The following is a 22,497-nucleotide window of genomic DNA, read 5'->3' as shown; positions in this document are numbered from 1 at the left end:
TTATTATCATTGTTGTTGTTGTTGTTGCTGTTGTTGTCATTGTTTTTGTATCACTTGTTGCCATGTTACACATTTTACAAACAATACCAAAATTATTTATTAATTATTATTTATAAATAAATTATCATCTTATTATTATTAGTAATTATATTATATTATATTATATATTATATTATAATTAAGTTACATAATATGTATATAACAATTAAAGTATATAACATTATTATTATTATTAATGTTGTTGTTGTTGTAATACTTTGCAATTTTATGTATTTTAAAAACAGTATAAGTAATTATTATTAATAATAATAAAACATTATTATTATTAATACCAAAGAATTACAAAACAATAATATAATATAATATTAATATTAATTATTATCTAAATTATTTTATTATTAATCCATAATGATGATTATTATTAATATTATAGCATGCCATTACATTTACATACAAATCCCACCCTACATTTTAGTCAAATTATTAGCGATTCTGCAAAAGAAAATGAAGAGGTTTGTAGGCCAAGCTTATGAACATTAATCTACACGCTATTGTTTAATATGGGATAAGATAATAGCGCAGGGCATGAGGATGTATTGGTGCGACAGCACATTTGTAACACTAATACTGCTCTCTGCACAGGCTGATTGTTTTCCCACTAAGTATTCGTCCACAACATAACCTTCTGACCTTTTCATGTCCTGCTTCACTCGACTGGTGACCTGTGACACCACAATGCTTTGATAAACCAGAGTCACCTTCAACACGGACATGGACACAAACACACGGGAGCAGCAGGCAGTGAAGGGTGACAGCGCTGTGGTGTTGATCTGAGAGACGGCTATCATGGGCCTGCTGCGCAGACAGAAGAAGCAGTGTTTGGGAGGCCCCCCCGGGGAAGGGGGTGAGCTCTAAAATTGTCTGTTGTTTGTCTTCATTAAATGTAGCCCCAAGGTCACAGGGTCTCTGGACACCCTCAGCTCACCTCCCCTGAACAGCCATAACTTCAGCCCAGATTAGCTATAATTAATGAGTCCAATTACTCAGCTCACTAATCTTGTTAAACGTCCTGCTGGAAGAGCCAAAATATGCATGTGTGTGTTTACTGGAGTTGTTTAAAAGGGAGGGGTGTGATGAAAAACAGCCTTTATGAAGAGAGAGATTCATTTCCTGTGTCATACCAGCAGTGCAGCAGTGACAAAAAATCAGCCAGCGATCTGATTGGCCGGCGGGGTGAGAGGCAGCACGTGATTGGCCGAATGCCTGGATAGAACCGTCGATCTACAACTGCATTACGAAATGGGTTTGAAAAAGCTGCCTCTGCAAAGCATCTGGCTTTCCTCCTCTTTATCGCTCGGTCTTCTGCTCTCCCTCCATCTTTCTCTCTGTTTCCCTCTCTTTCCTTCTTTTACAATGCCTCCCCGACCCAATGCTTCTTTTCCCTATCGACCTCTCCATCTCTCGTTCTTCTTCTCAGGCAAATTCACAGATAGCACTGGTGCGTACAGCTGCCGCAGGCCCCCAAAATGGCATAGACTTTCTCAACAGTAGCCGTTCAACTGATGACCTCAGGAAGAAATCAATCTCGTTAGTGACTAGAATAAATGAAAAGCCTGTGTTCTCCTCAACATGAGCATCATGCAAGCACTTCTTTGTACCATAGAAATTGCTGATTATCGTTTCAAAACATTCTGGATTCCAATGAAATAACCAAAAATACAGATAGAAATATGGGAGTCTGCCTCCACCTCACAGTAAACAAAAAAAACAAAAAAATAATAAAATAAAAATAGGTTGTGAATTTCCTAATTGTGACCTTGAGATATTAGTCAGATACTTAAAAAGTCACAATGTGAGTCGACTACGACTGTTAATTGCGACATTAAATCTTACAATGTGACATTACATCTCGCAACTGCAACTTTGTGTCTCGTAATTGCGACTTTATTTCTCACAAAATGGCTTTATGTTTTGCAATCCAGCTTTATATCTCACCATCCAACAATTGCAACACTTGTTTCTTATAACTACAATTTTATGTCTCACAATGTGACCCTAAATATCATAATTGCATAATTATATATTGCAACTGCACTTCTCATAATTGTGACTTTATATCTCACAATGTAGATTTGTCTCGCAATTCAACATTATATCTCACCTTCTGGAATTATTATCTTGCATTTGCAACATTGTTTCTCATAATGGCAACTTTATATCTCACAATGTGACTTAATCTCATAATAGACATAGTTAACATGAACTACTGAAAAATACTTCTAATGCAATTATTAATCTTAATGACAATTTCAATATTTACTAATACATTATCAAAGGCTGTATCTGCTAATATTATTAAATGGAACTGAGCAAACATGAACTAACAATGAACAGTATTTTTATTAATTAACTTTAGCAAAAAATTTATAAATACTGTATCGTTTTTAGTTAATGCTTTAACTTATATTAACTAATGGAATCTTATTGTAAAGTGTTACCCATAACAAATCTCATAACAATATCTCTCATTATTGTGACTTTATATTTCACAATTGCAACTTTGCTTCTCGTAATTGTGAATTTATTTCTCACAACGTGGTTTTATGTCTTGTGATTCAGCATTATATCTCACTATATTAAGTTATTATATAAGTTATTATATAACTGCAACTTATGAGGCTTTATGTTATTTTTAACTTTATCTCACAATTATCTCTTTACTCTGAGACAGAAAAAGGGTTCCACAGCAAGAGTTGAACTTGTGACCTCTCAGACTTAAGCAAAAAATATTCCTCTGAGTCACATCAGGTCCTGCTCAGGTGGGGCCCGATCCTCCCTGAGACTGAAATCCTAGAATCACCCTTTTCTGCACCGTCAGAAGGTAGGAGGCTGGGAAAACAGTGTATCATACAATCAGTTGAAGGTATTTCCTAAGCTGTTAGATTTATGTTTCTCCCCTGGTCACTTGAGAGCTTCATTGGTGGTGGCCTCATTCAGGTTGTTGATCTATGTTGCACGCTCTTTTTTTTTTTTTTTTTTTACTTTATGAGGACTGTATTGGGGGCAGGCCCCTCCCCGACCATGGGCTTGGTCTTGCCTCCACCTTCCTCGTACCTGTGTGTGTGTGTGTGTGTGCAAGTTGGCTGCCGTGACACTGTGAGACTTGTTCTGGGGCGCCTGACATGCCGACAAACAATCAGAGTGAAACATACACAAACACACATATACACGCACCTCTCTCAACCCTCCTGCTGCTCTAAACCTCCACACGCAACTACATAAATGCACAATGTAAAAAAAAGGCATGCGAAGTATAAGTCATTCGTTTTGGAAAATCCATCTTAATTGAGTTTCGGAACACGTTCTTGACCACCTAAATTACTCCAGGTATCTCACCCCTGATAGAAAATCTAGTTCAAGCTGGTAGCTGGGTTTTGGAACATGGTAGCTAGTCTCTAGCTGGTATAATATGGTTATTAGCTGGTCTATAGCTGGTTGACCTCCCACCATGCTCTCAAAACCAGCACGACCACCTTAAACTGGTGTAAACAGCTGATATCTGATTTGTAGCTTATCCAAGATGGTCTACTAGCTTAATAAGACTAGCTCAAGTTTCAAGTTTATTTGTTTATTAGCTAAAAACCAACTACTATTCTAAGGTGGTCAATTACATGTTCCAAAACTCAGTTAAGATGGATTTTTCCAGAAGGAATGACTTATACTTTACATCGCTATTTTTTACATTGTGCATTTTGTAGTTGCGTGTGGAGGTTTGCAGCAGCATGAGGGTTGTGAGAGGTGCGTGCATATGTGTGTTTGTGTATGTTTCACTCTGATTGTTTGACGGCATGTGAGGTGCCCCAGAACAAGTCTCACAGTGTCACGGCAGACAGCTTGCACATACACACAGGTATGAGGAATGTGGAGGCAAGACCAAGCCCATCGGGGGTGGTGTGGCCCCAGGCTCAGGGAGGGACCTTCCCCCAATTCAGTCCTCATAGTGAAGAATTAATGCTGCTCAATGTGAAAGCCCGCAGGTGATGGAGATTTACCGCTGATTACAGAACCGGCTTTCTGACAAGATGCGCATTAAATATCGCATGCGATTTATCGTGCAGCCCTAGTTTTTAGCTAACAAACTTGAAACCTGAGCTAGTCTTAAGCTAGTAGACTATCTTGGATCAGCCACAAATCAGATCCCAGCTATTTTGTAGAACATGATACAGCTACAGACCAGCTAATAACCATTTTAGACCAGCTAGAAACTAGTTTCCATGTTCTAAAACCCAGATACCAGCTTGAACTAGATTTTCTATCAGGGGTGAGATACCTGGAGTAATCTCAACTTGGAAGAGCAGCCAACTATGCACTTACAGATATGTGCAAAACCCTGACATAAACACACACACACACACTTGTTTTTGAGTATTTTGCCCATGTTGTGATCTTGTGCACGTCTTCATCTCTCACCACAATACATTTGTCAGCAAAAAAGAATGTATATATTTGGCAGCCCATAAGCAAAGACACACTCTTGTCTTCCTTCTCGCTGATCTATGACTTTAAAGAAAAGTTTTCACTTACTGCTTTGTACGTGCACTGTACTGGTGCTGTTGTCCTTCCCCAGAATATTCTCTGCCATACATGTGTAATTCCCAGAATCCTCCAGCTTTGCACTGCTGATCTGAACTTTGGAAGTTTTCCTTCAAGAAGAAGACAGACAGAAACAGGAGAAAGAGTCAAGGATTCCACTATAAAAAAATGTAAGAAGGAGAAACTCTCCAGAGAAACCCTCTGTATAAATTAGAGCTTGGTTCAAGTCTTTAAACAGAGATAAAACAGAGACATATGACACTCTGAGAATCCCAGTGAGCTTCACATTGCTTCCACAAATGGTTCTTTTTGGTGAAGAACATTACCAATGAATCAGTTAAATTAGACAAAAATCTCCTTTACCCTTAGATCATTTCTTAATACCGAAGATAATTTTAAAGGCAATTTACTCACTTCAATATCATTCCATACCTGCATAATTTTCATGGAACTCAAAAAGTAGATATTTTTTGAAGAATCTTCATGCAGCTCTTTCTATATGATAACTTATAGTGACTCTCTGTCAAACTCCACAAAAAGACAAAAATGTACCATAAAGCATCATTAAAATTATACTCCATATGAATTGGATCATATGTTTCATTCTTTTGAAGTCATATGAAAGCTTTGTGTGAGGACCAAAATATAAGTCACTATTTACTGCAATTCTTTGGCTTCACTAATGCAGGCTTGATTCAAGCTTTGATGCATGTGTTACTTAGAACTGTCTTTCAAAGAGCTGCATGAAAACCTGGGGAAAAAATATATTATGTGCCATTATAACATTTTGTAACAACATAAGCTTAAAGGAATAGTCCACCCAAAAAAATGACAATTTTATCATCATTTACTCACCCTCAAGTTGTTCCAAACCTGTATATGTTTTTTCCTATGTTGAACACAAAAGAAGATATTTTGAAGAGCCAAACAGTTGTTGGTCCCCACTGACTTCCATAGTAGAGAAAGAAATATTATGGAAGTTAATGGGGACCATCAGCTGTTTGATTACCAGCATTCTTCAAAATACCTTGCATTTACTGAACACAAAAGAAGACATTACGAAGAATGTGGGTAACCAGTGGGTAACAGTTGCTGGTCCCCATTGACTTCCATAGTAAGAAATACTATGGAAGTCAATGGGAAAAAACTCTTCAAAATATTATCTTCTTTTATGTGCAACATAAGAAAGAAACTCATACAGGTTTGGAACGACATGAGGGTGGGTAAATGATGAGAAAAATTTTCATTTTGGGGTGAACTATCCTTTTAAGTATATATTATATTTTAGAGAATCTTTGGACCCACGGGTTGGTAAACCAGCTTTCCCATCAGATTAGGAAGACCAACTTAAACCGGCTTAGATCATTTTAAACTAATAACACTGTTTTCATTTTTGGTGACCTATTTCTTTAATCGTGTCATTAACAATATATTAGACATGCATGCTGAAACACTTCACGTTAATTACAAGGGCACAGGCAGTCTGTAGCACACTGCCCATAAGGATAAAACGCTTGACTTATGTGAAGTTCAAGATCTACACTTAGAACGTCTGATAAACGTCTAGAACTGGAGGTTGGATTCTGCTGGTGTGTGCTAGTGGATGTGCTGACTCACTTGCCGTTCCTGGAAATTTTGATCTCTTTGCTCTTCTTCAGTTCAGTGCCATCTTTGTACCACTTGTACTGCGGGGTGGGGTTGCCGGAGGCCTCACACCTCACAATCAGCCTGCTTCCTTCGTCCACCAACACAGGATTTTTCATGCGCTTCAGTGAGGGAGGAGCAGCTGAACAACAGAAAGAAAGAAAGAATATTGTGTTATAAGTACTTATTTTTAACATCAACATGTAGTAGGGTTGATGCAGTGATGGAGCAGAAAATAAGGGAGGGATGCAGAGAGAGAAAAATCCAGAAAAGTCTTTTAGCTGGCCAGATGATGTCACCAGAGACACTGGCAGTGTGAGGCAGTTCTCTCTTCGTTTCAGTCCAAGCGCTGAGCTCTCTCTGCTCTCAGGGATCAATGCAGCACATTTACAGCACTAAAACACCTGCATTTTGTGCTGCTCTTCACTGTTATGAACTCAACCACACATGTGGACATGCTAAAATAACAAAAGGATTCACATGCAGTATCGGGGGTAACTATCTACACTAGCAGCACTACTAACTTAAAGGTATAGTTCACCCAAAAAATAAAAATACTTTCATCATTTACTTACCCTCCACTTGTATGAATACAGAAGACATTTTGAAGAATGTTGTTAAACCAAACAGTTGACGGTAGCCATTGACTTCCATAATATCGGGGAAAAAAATACTCAATGGCTAGTAGTCACCTTTTTGGTTATCAAAATTCTTCTCAGAATTTGAATTTTGAGGTGAACTATCTCTTTAACTTACATTGTTTTCAAGGTTTTCCGGTAACGAGGTAGCTTTTTCTATTAAAAAAGTAGCAGTGCTACTTGACAAAGCACTAGCCTACACATATATTTTTAAATGTCATGTTGTATTGCGCACAAACTGAGGAAGTAATCAAATGTGTTCTCCTAAATGGTCCTTTCTCATGTTTAGCGTTCGAAAGTCACATTCATTTTTAGTGAATTGGTTTAGCAGTCCTCTCTGTCGAAGCATTTATATGTCTGATTCATTCAAGTGAATCAGTTTGCACTAAAAGTCTCTCTCACTGCCATAAAGCATTAGAATGTCTGATTCATTTTAGTGAATTGGTTCATACTAAGTGGTTCTGTCAAAGTGTTAATATGTCGGATTCAAATCTGATTCAAATGAATCGGTTCAGGCTAAACGGCTCTCTCTCTCTTTGATAGGAAGCGTTGGAGTGTTCAGTTCGGTTCATACTAAGCAGTCCTTTCTGTAAAATGTATGATTCATTCAAGGGAATTACCTCGTGCTAAATGGTTATCCCTCTGATATGAAGTGTTGGCAGAGGCGGACTTAACCATTAGGCAAAGGTAGGCGACCGCCTTGGGCCCCCAAAAGCCAAGGGCCCCCTAAAATGCTTTTTTATATGCGAGATGCGCGTTTAGTACGGAATGAACGGCGCAGACGCGCGTTTAACGCTCGCGGTTGTCGTCTGTAGTAGCTAAATAGTATTTTTGCCATTTAATATTCACATACACTAGTCCATATCGTGGTTTGATTGAAGTGTACTGAATTGCATTTGATTTATTCATTCAATATTTGACGAATTCCGTGACATTGCTCGTTACACAGTAAACTTCTTTTGTGTAGCATTTTGAATGTACAAAAATTAAAGGGTTTGTTTAATTTTCATTTGGAATAAAAGATAGATTAATGTTTTCGCCTTCATTTGATTACCAGAAAAATGAAAATACACAACACAGAATTTCTAAAAAATAAATAAATAAAATAAAAATTTCATAGGGCCCTATTATTGTATACAAATTAATAAATTAAGTTGTTTTATGAATTCAATTAATTAGATATGTTTTTGATTACACCATTAAAATGGAATACATAAAAATTCAAGTAATAAAAAAAAGAAAGCGCACAATTTGGGTCCTGAATGTAATTTTTGTTAAACTTTTAATAGGCCTAAATTGCTCGTTTTTGTGAAAGACCCAAGAAGGACCATGCACAGTCACTTTCCACACAGGCACACTTCATGTTTGGTTGAAATAATCCTTAAGCATGTAAATTTATAATTTCCTTCAGTTTAATTTAAATGTGCAATTAAAATAAATAAAAATACATGTATATTTTAAAGTTTAGAATTAGACAGCCTTGCGTTTGCATAGTGAAAATTACCCCAAACGCACCACCTAGTGTCCAACCTACTCTAATACTATTATAACCTGTTTAAATGTGAACAAGGGATTTACAACATTAAAGAAATCCTTTATTTATAACATGTACATGAAAAATCGAAAAGATTGGACACAACTATGGGACACGGTCGTGCAGCAGTGAGCAACAGTGAAAGGAACCTCAAGGTTGTAAATGTGTGAAATTGTATAGGGTCCCATTCCTGTATTTTGCCTGGGGCCCCCAAATCACTAAATCCATCCCTGAGTGTTGGTATATTTGATTCATTCTACTGAATCAGTTTGTGCTAAACAGCTTTCTCTCCCATGCACAGTATTGGAATGTCTGATTCATTATTCTGAATTGGTTTGTTCAGATCTGTTTTAAAAATGATTCACACAAAAAGCAGAACATTTAGCTGATGTTGTTTTCAACTCATTTTTATAAAGTAGTGTATATTCTAGTTTTTAGTTGTTTATTTGATTGTTCAAGCATTGTTTTGTGCTAAAAATATGCTACTGCTCTAATTAAAAAAAAAAAAAAGCAATTGGTTATAAATGTAAAACGATACCTACCCCTTTAGTAGCCTAAGTTAACTACTTTGTTTCAAATCAACAGTATTTGTCTCACTATTCAAGGAAACCCTAGAAATTAGGATTGTTATTATTCATGATTTGGTGACTTCATCTTATAATTTATTAATTAGCTAAACTTACTCTAAAGATCAAAATCCATCCAGAGACTTTAATCCCAATCAATCTTCTAGAATGAGATAAAGGGGTCATAGGATGCTACATGCACTTTTACAAGTTGTTTGAACTGAAATGTGTGTTGGCAGTGTGTGTACACAACCACCCTATAATGATAAAAATCCACCCAGTGTTTTTTTTTAATCTGGTTAAATGTTTTTTTCTCGAACATTTAACCAGATAAATCTCAAATTGCCCTTTCTCAAATCGAGCCGATCTCAGATGCCTGTCTGTGTGACGTCATTCATGATCCATCCTCATCTACAGAAGAAGTGAGTATAATGTTTTGTAATGAATCTTTGCAAATCGCCTTTCCTAATAATGTGCTAATTAGCAAGTTTCACGATGAATGCGGCTAAAGTAAACAGGAAGAGAGGGGCGGGATCAGCAGAGCTCATTAACATTTAAAGGAAAATGCTACAAACACGGCTTGATCTGAAAAGAGCTGTTTTTGACAGGGTAAAAAAGGTGTTTTTTACACTACCATTGAGAAATTTTAACCAAACTATGTTACAGACTTTTCATTAAGACCCTAAAGAATCATATCAACTTGTGGAAAATGGGCATCCTATGACCCCTTTAAATAAATTTGTTTTGAAAAAGCATGTCGTCAAAACACCAATGTTCGAGAAGAAAGCAGAGAGGCTTAGCTTGTCTTTAACACATATTTTGAAATTATGCAAGAACGGCAACTGATGACTTCATAAATTCTAAAGAGACACTCAATCTCAGACAACAGTCAAAACACCAACAGAATGGAGGACAACAGTGCTGAAAGGAGGTGAAGTTACTACATGTGGGCCGCCACATGCCCAGACGCTGCCATGCATAGTCACTCAGGAAATGCATTATGGGATTAATGCAGACTCAGACAGCAATCACAAGGCTTCAAAGAGTTGCGGTTCCACATCCGAAGGGCAGAACTGGGCGATGCTTTTTGGCTGTACCCTACTGTCCTGGATGAGAGAAAGGCGCATGCTGCCCCAAGGCTGGGGCAGGATTCTGTGTAGCTCTTTGGGCCTTCCCAAAGTGAATCCATGGAGGCACTTACACTTTTACAATGGCTACCTCTTTATTACTTGTCAACGCACATGATCAATACCCAATTAAAGCCTTAAGCTATTATTGCAAAAGATAGCAAGCATCAAAAAATAAACAGATGAAAATACACAAGCATTAACATCAATTAGAAACAGAGGTTGCTAAAATAACCAACAGTCATCCTAATTTTGGAACAACTGTCCCACTTCCCTGTCCCAGTAAAGGCAGCTGTTTTATCCGAATGTCTGCTTTCATGGCTGAATGATGCAGTCTGTTCTGATGTTGCGTAGCTCAAAGTAACATGACAGTCTCTGGCACAATGTTTGGATTGTACTGTCAGTCGAATAACGTCTCAGGTTTCCCATGACAGCCTCTAGTGATGCGCATTCTCTCAGAAAAACCACCAAGTGTCCGATGTGGTTCTGCTCCACACCATTTAATGCTCACTGCTGTCGTTACCCCTCGGAGGCCATTAGACTGATGGGATACAGTGCGCCAGCAACACGATTCTTTGTACAAATATTTAAAGACACTGTAATCTCCCTGTATATTTGTGCTGAATGAAACCGTTCTGATTAATTGTTTTAATTGAATCTTGAATTCAATAAGCACAGTTTTCTTTTAATTAAACAGAAAAGTTAAAGATGTTTAATAAAGAAACAAACATCAACACTGACTGAGAAAAAAAAAAGTCACTGGAGTTTGATTTCATGATACTCAACACATGAAAAAAAAAAGCCTTTATGAGAACTAAACCAATTTTATTATCTGTCTAGAAGCTGGATGAGTAAGCAAAGGCCTTTTTTCCGACCACAATGTAACTTTTACTCACCCTAAACTCAGGGCACCTGCATCATTACTCAGCATGGACCTTTGGATTGACTGTGTTGTGCAACACAGCTTATGATGAATTCAAGCCGAGTAAGTGTGTGTTTTGCATTACACACTGCACAACGTCCGTTACTGCGACGTTATCGAAGAAAGTGCGAGTGATAGTTGCATACTTGCGCATAACGCCTAACTATGTTGCATTGGGGCCGAATCGGGGGTCGAGAAGGTCACGGTTAAGCACATGACGTGTATGCAGTGTTGGGGAGTAACTAGTTACATGTAACGGCGTTACGTAATTTAATTACAAAATAAATGTAACTGTAATCAGTTACAGTTACTAAGAAAAAATGTGTAATTAAATTACAGTTACTTATGAAAATGTTAACGATTACAAAGGGGGTTACATTTGAATATTTACAGGCGTCCACATTCAGATTTAATTGATTTCTTTCCCAAATTGCACTGACTACTCTAAAATATGAGACATACGGCCGCGATGCGGAAAACACGGAGTGGTTTGTAGAATCCAGTCATAAAAACGGAACTCCTATTACGCGGAATGTCAAGGAATATGCCACATTTTGGACGAATAAATCAAAAGTAGGTTATTACACTTGAATCAAAACGCAATATGGACTATAGTGTATGTGAATATTAAGCAGCAAAAAGACAAATGAATTCTGCACGTTCTGCTTGTCTTTACAATAGTAATTTAGCAGACAAATAATCGTTTTATAATATATAAATATACAGTATATTTTATAATAGATTTAGGGGGAGCTAGGGCAGACAACAACACAACCCTTACGAAAATTAACAATGATTTTACTATAAATCCAAAGACAATGGACCATGGTAACCATAGATTAACCATGTTTTTTGTTACACTAACCATAGTTTAACCATGGAATGTGTAGTAAAAATAAATACAAATGTTAATCCATTTGCCAAAAAAATAAAAAGAATACATGGTTACTGTACTTTTACTATAATAAAATCATGGTAATTTTTTTTAAGGGAAAAATATAACTCATGTTCAGTATTATGAATTTTCTATAAAGATATTGTAATAGTTATTATTGTACTAATTTTGACATGTAGGCAATTTAGAAAGAATAATTTTGTTAAATCTTGAGTATTAAAGTCATGTGAGAGACATAGAGAAATCAAGGCAAAATAAAGAGACTGAAAATTAAAATGGAAGTGAAGGTGCCTTTCAGGAGAGGACTTTTAATTATTTTGCATGTCCCCAGCCTAAGGAGTTTTTGTGATGACCATACAAAAATAGGGTTGTCTGTGTTTTAGAATTTGTTTGGGTGTATGGGATGGCCTGGATGAGTGTGAGATTTTCCAGTCCGTAAATTAATGGCGCAGACACGCGGTTTCATTTAAGCGTGCATGTGTACTGCTGGTGGTCTTTTCAGCCATCTCAATATATATGAGTACATGAACACATAAACATAATCTCTAGAACTGCTCTGAGTCACTACATGAGCATTTTACAATTTCTTTTGAGAAAACTATTGTCATATCATATACACAGACACTAATGTTTAAAAAAGACACCAATGTTTCAGGAGTTTAGTACAAAGATTAGGACACATGCTTGTTAGATAACCATATTTGGGTTGATGTATATGCTTTTATTTTATTTTTTCAATTAACTGTTTTTTTTTTTCAAAGCATTGTTAGATGCAGTGTTTCCTGTATTTATGCGAAGATTTGGTTTCAAAAACAGTATCAGTAAACTATTTCTTATGATTTTAAATCTGCATTGAACTTCAGATCAATCTCAAAGTAAAAGGCGGTACTAAAGTCTGATTTTTTTTTTGTGGATGTGTTCAGTTATTATCATCTTAATTCAAGTGATGAAGGATTTTGAAAGTCTGACAGTGTTGAGCACATGCTGTAAGGTTAACCCTGCATGGTGTAAATGTTTGAAAATGATTAACAGTTGAAAACATTCATTAGAAATTTAGAAAAGTAATCAAAAAGTAATCAAAAGTAATCAGTTACATTACTTTAATAAAGTAATTTAAAAAGTTACACTACTATTACATTTTAAATAGGGTAACTTGTAATCTGTAACCTATTACATTTTCAAAGTAACCTTCCCAACACTGCGTGTATGTGAGGGTTCTGTGGAGAATGACTGACATGAGGCATCTTGTTCCGAGTTGCTTTTGTATATGCAGGGTGATACTTGCCCGTGTTCAGATAAGAAGGGTGGGGTGTCTGATTTGTTCGCTTCATGTTTTCCCGACTGCAAAGTAGTACTCATACTCCATGACCATGACAGAGTCATTCTAGAGTATTCAACCTCATAAAGAAGATCAAACAGAAGTATGGGGTTTATTAAACTAGGCGCTGAAAACTGTCAAATCATACTTAAATGGCAAGTCATAACTAATGCCACATGTGCATGATACATCAAACATTATCTTGTCTCAATTTGAGGAAGAATAAAGCACTACACAGCCTGAATAATAACCAGCAGAGATGGAAAACCATTATTCTTAGAGTTTATTGCTCATTTAACAGCAGTGCGGCTTCTGCTACTGTGGCGGGAATGTTTGTTTGCACTTTCTGAGCATGTAGATTATTTCTCCATGTCACCCCTAGCGTATTTCATCAGAGCTTTAACACAACTGTCACACTTTTACGAGACGCATGACAATGTCTCGGTGGCCCTGCCTGTAATTCAGAAATGGCTTGGAAATGCATAACCTGAGGGACAGTGCCAAAGCTCAGTTTAAGCTGGCAAAATCGTTCTGTGGTTAGGAGAAAGGGAAGGATTATGGAAAAAGGTATAAACCGCACAATCTTTGCTATCAAGCCACGGCACAAATCGCAGTTCTTTCGCCTTCCCACTGTTTCCAAGGAAGCGAGCGTTTATTTTCACTTTCATGTTATGACACATATCTTGTTCGGATACATAGTTTCAGTATTCCAAGAAAATTCCTCACGCAATAGCTGTCAGAGTAAGGTGCAACACTGTGCTGAAGGTTTATGTTTTATACACGGGTGTGTGGCATGTGTGTGTTCTTGATTCAAAAACAATTCACTGGATTTTTGACAGTCTTAAGCATTATTTTAGCAGTATTTTGATTATACAGCTATGTTTTAGGAAATATAGTTCCTGATAAAAAAATTAAGAAAATCAGCACAACATAAATATAACTAGTGTTATACTACATTAATTGATAGTAATTTAAAAATATATATTGTTGTTGTTATCATTATTGTTATTATTATTAACAATAATAATAAGTTTAATAAGACATTTCTTTATTGCAGTTTATTTCAGTTTTGAAAATAATCAACCCCCTTTCATCCACACTGATTATACGTAAGTTTAAAATAATACAATCAAGAGTTTTTCTCTTTCTAAGAGTTCACTTTTGGCAAAGTGAGTGCATGAAATAATATCAAAACAGGTTTGCATATCATTATGAAACAGCTTTTGAAGTAGAGTTGCAACCTCAACTACAATTGAGCAAGCATGTGCTTGGTATAAAACAGCCACATAAAACTCGATTCATCAAGACATATTTCACAACAGAGAAATATGCTTGTGCAATGGAATTTGGCTCTTTATTTTTCTTTTCATTTGACAATGCAAAATTAATCGCTAACATACTGAATAAATATTCTGGGGGAATTCACTAAGAAGGAACTGCAAGCATCGTCTGTTGTTTAAGCACCTGGTTCACTCAAGGAATTATGCAAATATTTTATGCAAAAATTCAGTGGTGAGCATATACTGCATGGCACAAGGTCTTTTCCGCTGTGGAGGATGCAGCAAACCTCCGCAATTTGGCATACGTTACCGGCAGTGTTGGGAAGGTTGCTTTGGAAATGTAATAGGTTACAGATTACAAGTTACCCTATTTAAAATGTAATAGTAGTGTAACTTTTTCAATTACTTTATTAAAGTAATGTAACTGATTACTTTTGATTACTTTTTGATTACTTTTATACATTTCTAATGAATGTTTATTTGCAACTGTTAATCATTTTCAAACATTTACACCATGCAGGGTTAACCTTACAGTAGTGCTCAACACTGTCAGACTTTCAAAATCATTCCTCACTTGACATAAGATGATCAAATGTGAACACATCCACCACAAAATCAGACTTTATGTAATCCCCTTTGTAATCGTTAACATTTTCATAAGTAACTGTAATTTAATTACACATTTTTTCTTAGTAACTGTAACTGATTACAGGTACATTTATTTTGTAATTAAATTACGTAACCCCGTTACATGTAACTAGTTACTCCCCAACACTGGTTACCGGTATTGTACTGCATTCCTGCACAACAGTGATGCACATATATGAATATGTGCTTTGAAATGCAGACAACACAGTCGTGTCTATTCTTCGTCATTTTATCAACATTTAATATTCAACAAAGTACATTGTAATACAATTTTATTTCCCATCAGTAATAGTTTGACATTTATCACACTAAACAAATAGTTTCGTGCATTATCATACTAAACAAATAGAGTTTGGTGTATAAGGATCAGTGTTAGGGAACGTTACTTTTAAAAGTAATGAATAACAATATTGCGTTACACCCTAAAAAAGTAACTGATTGCATTACTTAGTTACTTTTTATAGAAAGTAATGTGTTACATTACTTTTGCATTACTTTTTCTCATCTGGGCTGGGCTTGTTTGTTTGTTTTAATATACAAATTTTGGGCAAATGTAAAAGTGCTTTTACACCAAAAGTGAAATGAGTAAAGGGCATAAAAAAGACCTTTCTGATGTGCTGCCATTCTGTATTGCAGTTCAACACTCTTACACAGAGGCGGACTTAACCATTAGGCAAAGGTAGGCGACCGCCTTGGGCCCCCAAAAGCCAAGGGCCCCCTAAAATGCTTTTTATATGCGAGAGGCACGTTCAGTGCGGACGCACAAGTGGTTGCTGTGGTGTTCATTACCACGACAACCGTCTGTGCGTCCGCGTTGAACGTGCTTCTTAGCAAAAGTAGGGCGATGTAGAAAATGGGGACGGAATCCCGGAATCTATTCATAAAAACGGAATTTACTGTGTAACGCAGAATGTGACGGAATGAACGGCACAGACGCGCGTTTCGTTTGCTATTTAAGCACGCGCAACGCTCGCGGTTGTCATCTGTAGTAGCTAAATAGTATTTTTTGCCATTTAATATTCACATACACTAGTCCATATCGCGGTTTGATTGAAGTGTACTGAATTGCATTTGATTTATTCATTCAATATTTGACGAATTCCGTGACATTGCTCGTTACACAGTAAACTTCTGTTGTGTAGCATTTTGAATGTACAAAAATTAAAGGGTTTGTTTAATTTTCATTGGAATAAAAGATAGATTAATGTTTTCGCCTTCATTTGATTACCAGAAAAATTGAAATACACAACACAAATTGTATAGGGCCCCATTCCTGTATTTTGCCTGGGGCCCCCAAATCACTAAATCCGCCCCTGCTCTTACGTCAGCAATCAACGGTCAGCAGCAAAGACACTGGTTAATAAATTAGGATTAAATACTTAAAGAATATTTGTGTTATTTAACATTTAATTATTGCAGGTTTGCGTCATATTCTGAGTTTGCATTTCACTGTTTTTTAATCATTTTGAGAAATAGAGAATATGTTTTGGTGCAAGTGAGATGAGTAAATGCATGTTCACATTTAGTCTAGAGCTACAGTAACCATCATGTTTACACAGCGCATAAAACGCCTCTGCACTTACTCCTGATTTCGCTCAACATCAGGACAGGAGACCTGTCAGTCAATAAATAGGAAAACAAAGTAACTGGTGTTACTTATTTGAAAAATTAACTCTGTGATATTTTCTTGTAAAATAAAAAGAAATGTTACTTAAATAGTTACTTGAAAAAAAGTAATCTGATTACAAAATTCACGTTACTTGTAACGTGTTACCCCCAAAACTGATTTCACGAGTTTGTGTGCCCATATAATCTTAGCATTAGTGGTAAACAGATTTGGCTTGATGTCTGCAATGGAGGGCACAGAGAGACTATTCTATTCGAGCTCCGCTAACCCCCCTATAGACAGAAAGATAAATAAATAAATATGCATAAAAAGGAGGAGATGGGGAGGAGGAGGGATGCCGAAAGAACTAACAACGGAAGAGGTAAGAGGCTGGTTTTTATACTTGGATATTAACTGGAAGCTTAGATGGGCGTACTCCTCCCGAAATTACGTTAATGACTTCACAAGGAGTAATCTATACTAAACCAAATTTACATTAAAAATGCTGTTTCTACTGAAATGTCAATGCAGTTAGTTGATTTTAATACAATGCATTTTAAAGGTTATTGAACAAAATTGTATATGCACTGAAATACCACCCAAAAAAGTGACAAGATCATGTACTGAATATGTCCCTCAAATCTGAAAAATGTTGACAGAATGCTTACTTTACAACTCATTTAAGAAGGTGCTCCTTCTTTTGTGCCAAATATGATCCTAAAACACTTTTAATATCCTCATCCAAACAGAAACACTTCTGAATGCCAAAAGTGGTACAAAAATAAACAATGCAAAACGTCCTGTCATGGGAATGCCTAACATGTCCAGTATATTTCCTCCTTACCTTTTGTACAAGTAGCATGTTCCAGCTCTTACCCACACAAACACAAGATTCACACGTATGCGTTGTTACAGATAGCAAAGCCTGTTTTTGAGGAACAGTAAATATCCATAGCCTGAGGAGATGCTGTGCTCTCTCTTGCGGCTTGACAAGATGTGTGATTCAACCGTCATGAACAGCCACGGCCAACATGTCGCCCGTATGTTGCCGATCAGATACGATTCACCACAGTTATAATATCCAAAATAAGAATCATATGTAAATATATGATTCATCACATAAAACCCCTTTTATAGTTTCCTCTTCCTCCTTTAAACACGTAATATAACAAGATAAGTCCAACTTCAAAATTATCACAGAAAATCTGAAGAGACCTGAAGAGAAAATGTGGAACATGTTCAGGTCTCAGCAGTTCCTATCTAGCCACAGTTTTTTAAAAGACTAAATAAAACCAACTGTTATGTAGAGCTCACAATCACAAAACTGAGCAGGATATCTGTGTCGACATTGAACAATTTCCAGATTATTCTTGTGTATAAACTAAAAATGTGGTTTATCACTCAGACACAATGACAGAAAGGCATATGCATGTGTGGTCTCGGCAATCGGTTTCGTTGCGCGTATGCCAAATATAGCCGCATGTTAACACAATCAATCACTTCAAAAATATGTATATAGTTTGAAATCCTTTTGGTTGTTTTTTTTAATAGATCACAGTGTAAAACATGCCATTTCTCAGAATTATCTACTGCGTATTCTGTGATTCAGTAAGCACTTTGTTAAGTCACTCATGATTCCCGCTTTTCTTTCATGTCATTTCAAAATCAGAACTGAGCTAAATCAGGACCCGGTTAAATTTAGCAAGAAGGTGTAGTGTAAACTAAACCGGAGTAACACAACTACACACAGGGTTAACACAAATGTCTTCTCTCTCAAGAGGCACTGTATAAAACTTCTCCTGGGCACTTTCTTTTTTTAAATTCACAGCTGCGCTTTGTTTCCGTAGACACAGCACAGGTGATTAACATCGCTCTAAGAAACTGTTCTTCTGTACCACATCACACACAGTTTGACGTATATCTGTGACCACAGATAGGCGAGAAAACCACAGTCTAAACAATGTTATGTCTTACACAAGTACAAGCACACTATGTTAAATTACACCTGTGTTAGTATTGTGAGGTCAAGTGTGTTAAACGACAGAAACTGGGACCACATAAAAGCTGGGGAACACAATACTCTCTCTTTCAGAGTCTCCCTCAAATCAAGCCTCGGGGCACACAGGGCATGGAACACCACCCTCAAGAGATCGGACACTGAAAGACTCAGACATGTCTGTAAATGAACGAGAGGTGGGGGGGGGGTGTATGGGAGATAGAAAGACACAATACTGTGCCTCCTTGTCTTCACCTGCTAATGTAATTGAGGAGTTTCATACCAAGGTGAATCTCCCAAGCAACTCTGAATGGAGACTCAGGTTTGAATCCCGACTTAATATACCATCAATTTTTTTTTAAACTGAACTGACAACCAGAATTAATTAATATTGGTTGGATTCAAAAGAGCAGCTTTGACAATTCCTAATAGCTCCTCTAGTACGCACTGGAAAATAGTATGTTTTTTGAGCATGGACTAATGACAGAATTGTGAGGTTTAGAGCAAGTTTGCATGGACTGAATATATTTAGACATGTGAATGGGTGACTTCAGTCACAGGGTTTTAAACAAACAATTTTTTACAACATGCAACTTAAAGATATTTTACACAAAAAAATCTTTGAGGCATATGCCATTTGGAAGGGGTATGATGCTCCCTGGAACAGGGGAAAGATGGGAGCCTTCTATGAGAAGGGTGAATCATCCCATCATATACTAGCACAATGGGGTATGTGACCAGGCAAAAAGGGATTTGCCTCTTTCCCGCTGTGTCTCCCTCCTTGACCTCAGGGTCAGACTGCAGTAAAAAGACACGACTTGCAGCAGTGTAGAGCAAAAGAGAAGGAACTTGTGCTCTTCAGCCCTCATTCAAGAAAATCTAAGCCATGACGTTTGAAAGGTTTCACAGCAACAACCATCTCCCTGAAGTGCAATCCAGTGGAGAAACAGTGTGGCAGCCACTTGCAGAAGAGTAGAGACCTAACACCGGGACAGAAATACGAGCAAGTCCTTTAAAGGTACTTGAGGAACGAGAGCCTTTGGGAGGCAGCCCACAATTTGGCTGAATCTCAGCAACAATGCAGCTCATTAGGTGACAATATGCAGAAATCAGGTGAGTGGCGTAGGTGAGAGTGCTGGGAAAAGCCGTTACCGCTTGTGACATAAGAAACTGGAATAGGAGTTTATCAAGGACTTTAGGTAGCACGCCAAACTGGATGGGGATCTGGCTTGCACGCAAAACACACATTAATGCAACAATTGAGCCTACGCCACAAAGGCTAGATATGCTGCTACACGTTGACTGCTTTAAGAGGTCCACCTGTGTGACAAACATATGCAGCAAGCTTTGACAAGACAGGGAAAGAGATTCTTTCACATGTTTCACACCTTGCGTATGTTTTCTATTTACCTTCTGTGGGATCTTTGCTCTCCTTGCGTCCTTTCTTTCCTCCTCTTTTTTTCCCATTCCGTTCCCTCTTCTTACCCTCTGACATTGTGTCAGTACCAAAACAAGAGTGAAAAATTTAAATCCACAATGGAAAGAAAATACAAGTAGTCCTATGGGGAGTGTGACTGGCGCACTTGAGACTCTGAACTAGAGAGCGTTTGGGCTCCTATATACACTCACTCTCTCACATCACAGAGGAAACACCTACTTGCAGCATGGTGAGAGAGAGAGAAAATAGAGAAGCGAAGACAGTGGAAAAGAGAGAGAGGGAGAGAGAAGGGGAGGGGAAGAAAGGGAGGGAGCAAAGTGAGGCATTTCCCATTGCTGTCAAGCAATTAACTATTCCATGTCTGGATCTTTCAGATCTTTCAGTGTCTTCCAGGCCCTGGAGCTGATGCTTGGAGACAACACAGTGCTCAGGCCTTCCTGTCTCTTTCCACCTCTCTCTCGCAGTCTCAGGGCAGCAGGAGCCTCAGCTGATCTGTAAAGCTGACCCCTGGCTGATCTCTCCCCCACACACTGCTCTAGCACTATTGGAGACAAAAACCATTCACTCAGCCAAAAGCATTCAGTGACACAGCCACAAAAAGGTCAAAATACCTTAATTCCAAAATGTTTGACATCGGAAAATTATGCATGTGTGACATGACACAAAACTATCCTACTGTTCTCTCTCTCTTTACTTTTATACTCCCCAATGTCCCCCTCTGCCTCTCCTGCTCTCTTTCTCTTTTCCCTCTTTGCTCCCAGTTTCCCATCCTCTACTGTAAACGAGTCACAACACGTTCCTGATAGTGTCGTCAGGAATCCCAGCAGTGAGCACGCAATCACAGACTAGGAACCTACTGAGAGCACAGAAAACATAATGCCACAAAGCTACACCTCCAATGCCTGGGCAGCAGGTACAAGAGAGAGGGATAAAGAAAGAAAGAAAGAAAGAAAGAAAGAAAAAACAGACAGAAACAAAAATGAAAGACGGGAAGGAAAGAAAGAAAGAAAGAAAGAAAGAAAACAGACAGAAACAAAAAAGAAAGACAGGAAAGAAAGAAAACAGACAGAAACAAAAAAGAAAGAAAGAAAGAAAACAGACAGAAACAAAAAAGAAAGACAGGAAAGAAAGAAAGAAAGAAAGAAAACAGACAGAAACAAAAAAGACAGGAAAGAAAGAAAGAAAGAAAACAGACAAACAAAAAAGAAAGAAAGAAACAAAAAAGAAAAAGGAAAGACAGGAAGGAAGGAAGGTAAAAGATATAATGGGTGGAAGGATGAAAAAAGAAGCAACCATAGCAAGAAGACAAACAGGATGGAAAAGGAATGAAGGAGGGAAGGAGGAAAGAAGGTTAGGAAAAAAGAAAGACAGGAAGGAAAGAATTAATGAACAAAAGAAGGAAGATAGGAAGGATAATAAGAAAGAAAGAAAGAAACATAAGATGTTATAATGGGAATAAATCTGGAATAAATCTAGCAACCCCACACGGACAGTTTTTAAGGGTCCATCCAAAAGCTTGGGGCACTGGTTGGCAGGAATCCAGTCACATGATTCTTGAGATGAAAATATCAGAGGCCATCATAAATAAAACACAGTGTCGGCATCACTCTACTTCCATCTTCTCCCCCCCCCAAAAAAAAAATATGACTAGGAAGGAATAGGAGTTAAACTGGAAAAACAGTTCAACTGCCATTTATATGACACCAGCATTGGAATGAAAGATGGTAGAAGAACATGGCTGAACTCTACAATGTGCAGCAAACAAGCTACACATACAGTACAATTCATTTCACGGTGTCTTATCCCTTATGACTAACGCTGATAAGTCTCCTATGAATTATATGCTTTGTAGCATACAAGTTATGTCATGTCAGGGCCCATATGGAATTCAATTTTGAAATAACAAACAATGATGATACACTTAAAGAATGAATATTTTAGAAGACTGTCACATGTTTCACTTCAATCAAAGGGTGAGTGCTAAGCTCAGATAACATTAATGCTGGCGGCAACAGTGTTACGGGTTCAAATCCATGTGATTGAATGTTGTATTGTTGCGCCTCTAAGCAAGGCACCAAAGCTCAGATAAGAGCCGTGAGATACAGTATCAAAAGTGTCTTCATAAGGGTTTCCTCCAAACAACCTTGTATCACCATTTTCATCGAGCAAGATGCACCAAGACCAAAATCTGTCTGACATGATGTCATTCTGTAAACAAACCTCTATTCATAAAAATGCAACAACGTATCCTACTGTCATCCAAAAAAAAAAAAAAACATCATGAAACCGGCA

General features: G+C 37.4%; 1 protein-coding gene across 1 annotated transcript in view; it reads right to left on the bottom strand.

Moving 5' to 3' along the window:
• The window catches only part of LOC107693753 (pro-neuregulin-2, membrane-bound isoform-like), a 97,374-nt gene that overhangs the window by 46,016 nt on the left and 28,861 nt on the right, over positions 1–22,497 (bottom strand). Inside the window, exons 2-3 of the mRNA XM_016493268.1 lie at positions 6,211–6,379; positions 4,585–4,703 (exon numbers count right to left, since the gene is read on the bottom strand). Coding sequence (XP_016348754.1) covers positions 4,585–4,703; positions 6,211–6,379 — 288 coding nt within the window. The remainder of the gene's footprint in view (positions 1–4,584; positions 4,704–6,210; positions 6,380–22,497) is intronic.

Source organism: Sinocyclocheilus anshuiensis, unplaced genomic scaffold, assembly GCF_001515605.1.
Source record: "Sinocyclocheilus anshuiensis isolate Anshui unplaced genomic scaffold, SAMN03320099.WGS_v1.1 scaffold817, whole genome shotgun sequence".
Lineage (NCBI taxonomy): Eukaryota > Metazoa > Chordata > Actinopteri > Cypriniformes > Cyprinidae > Sinocyclocheilus > Sinocyclocheilus anshuiensis.
Note: the sequence above shows the minus strand (reverse complement) of the source record. Positions and strands in the feature narration are given on the sequence as shown.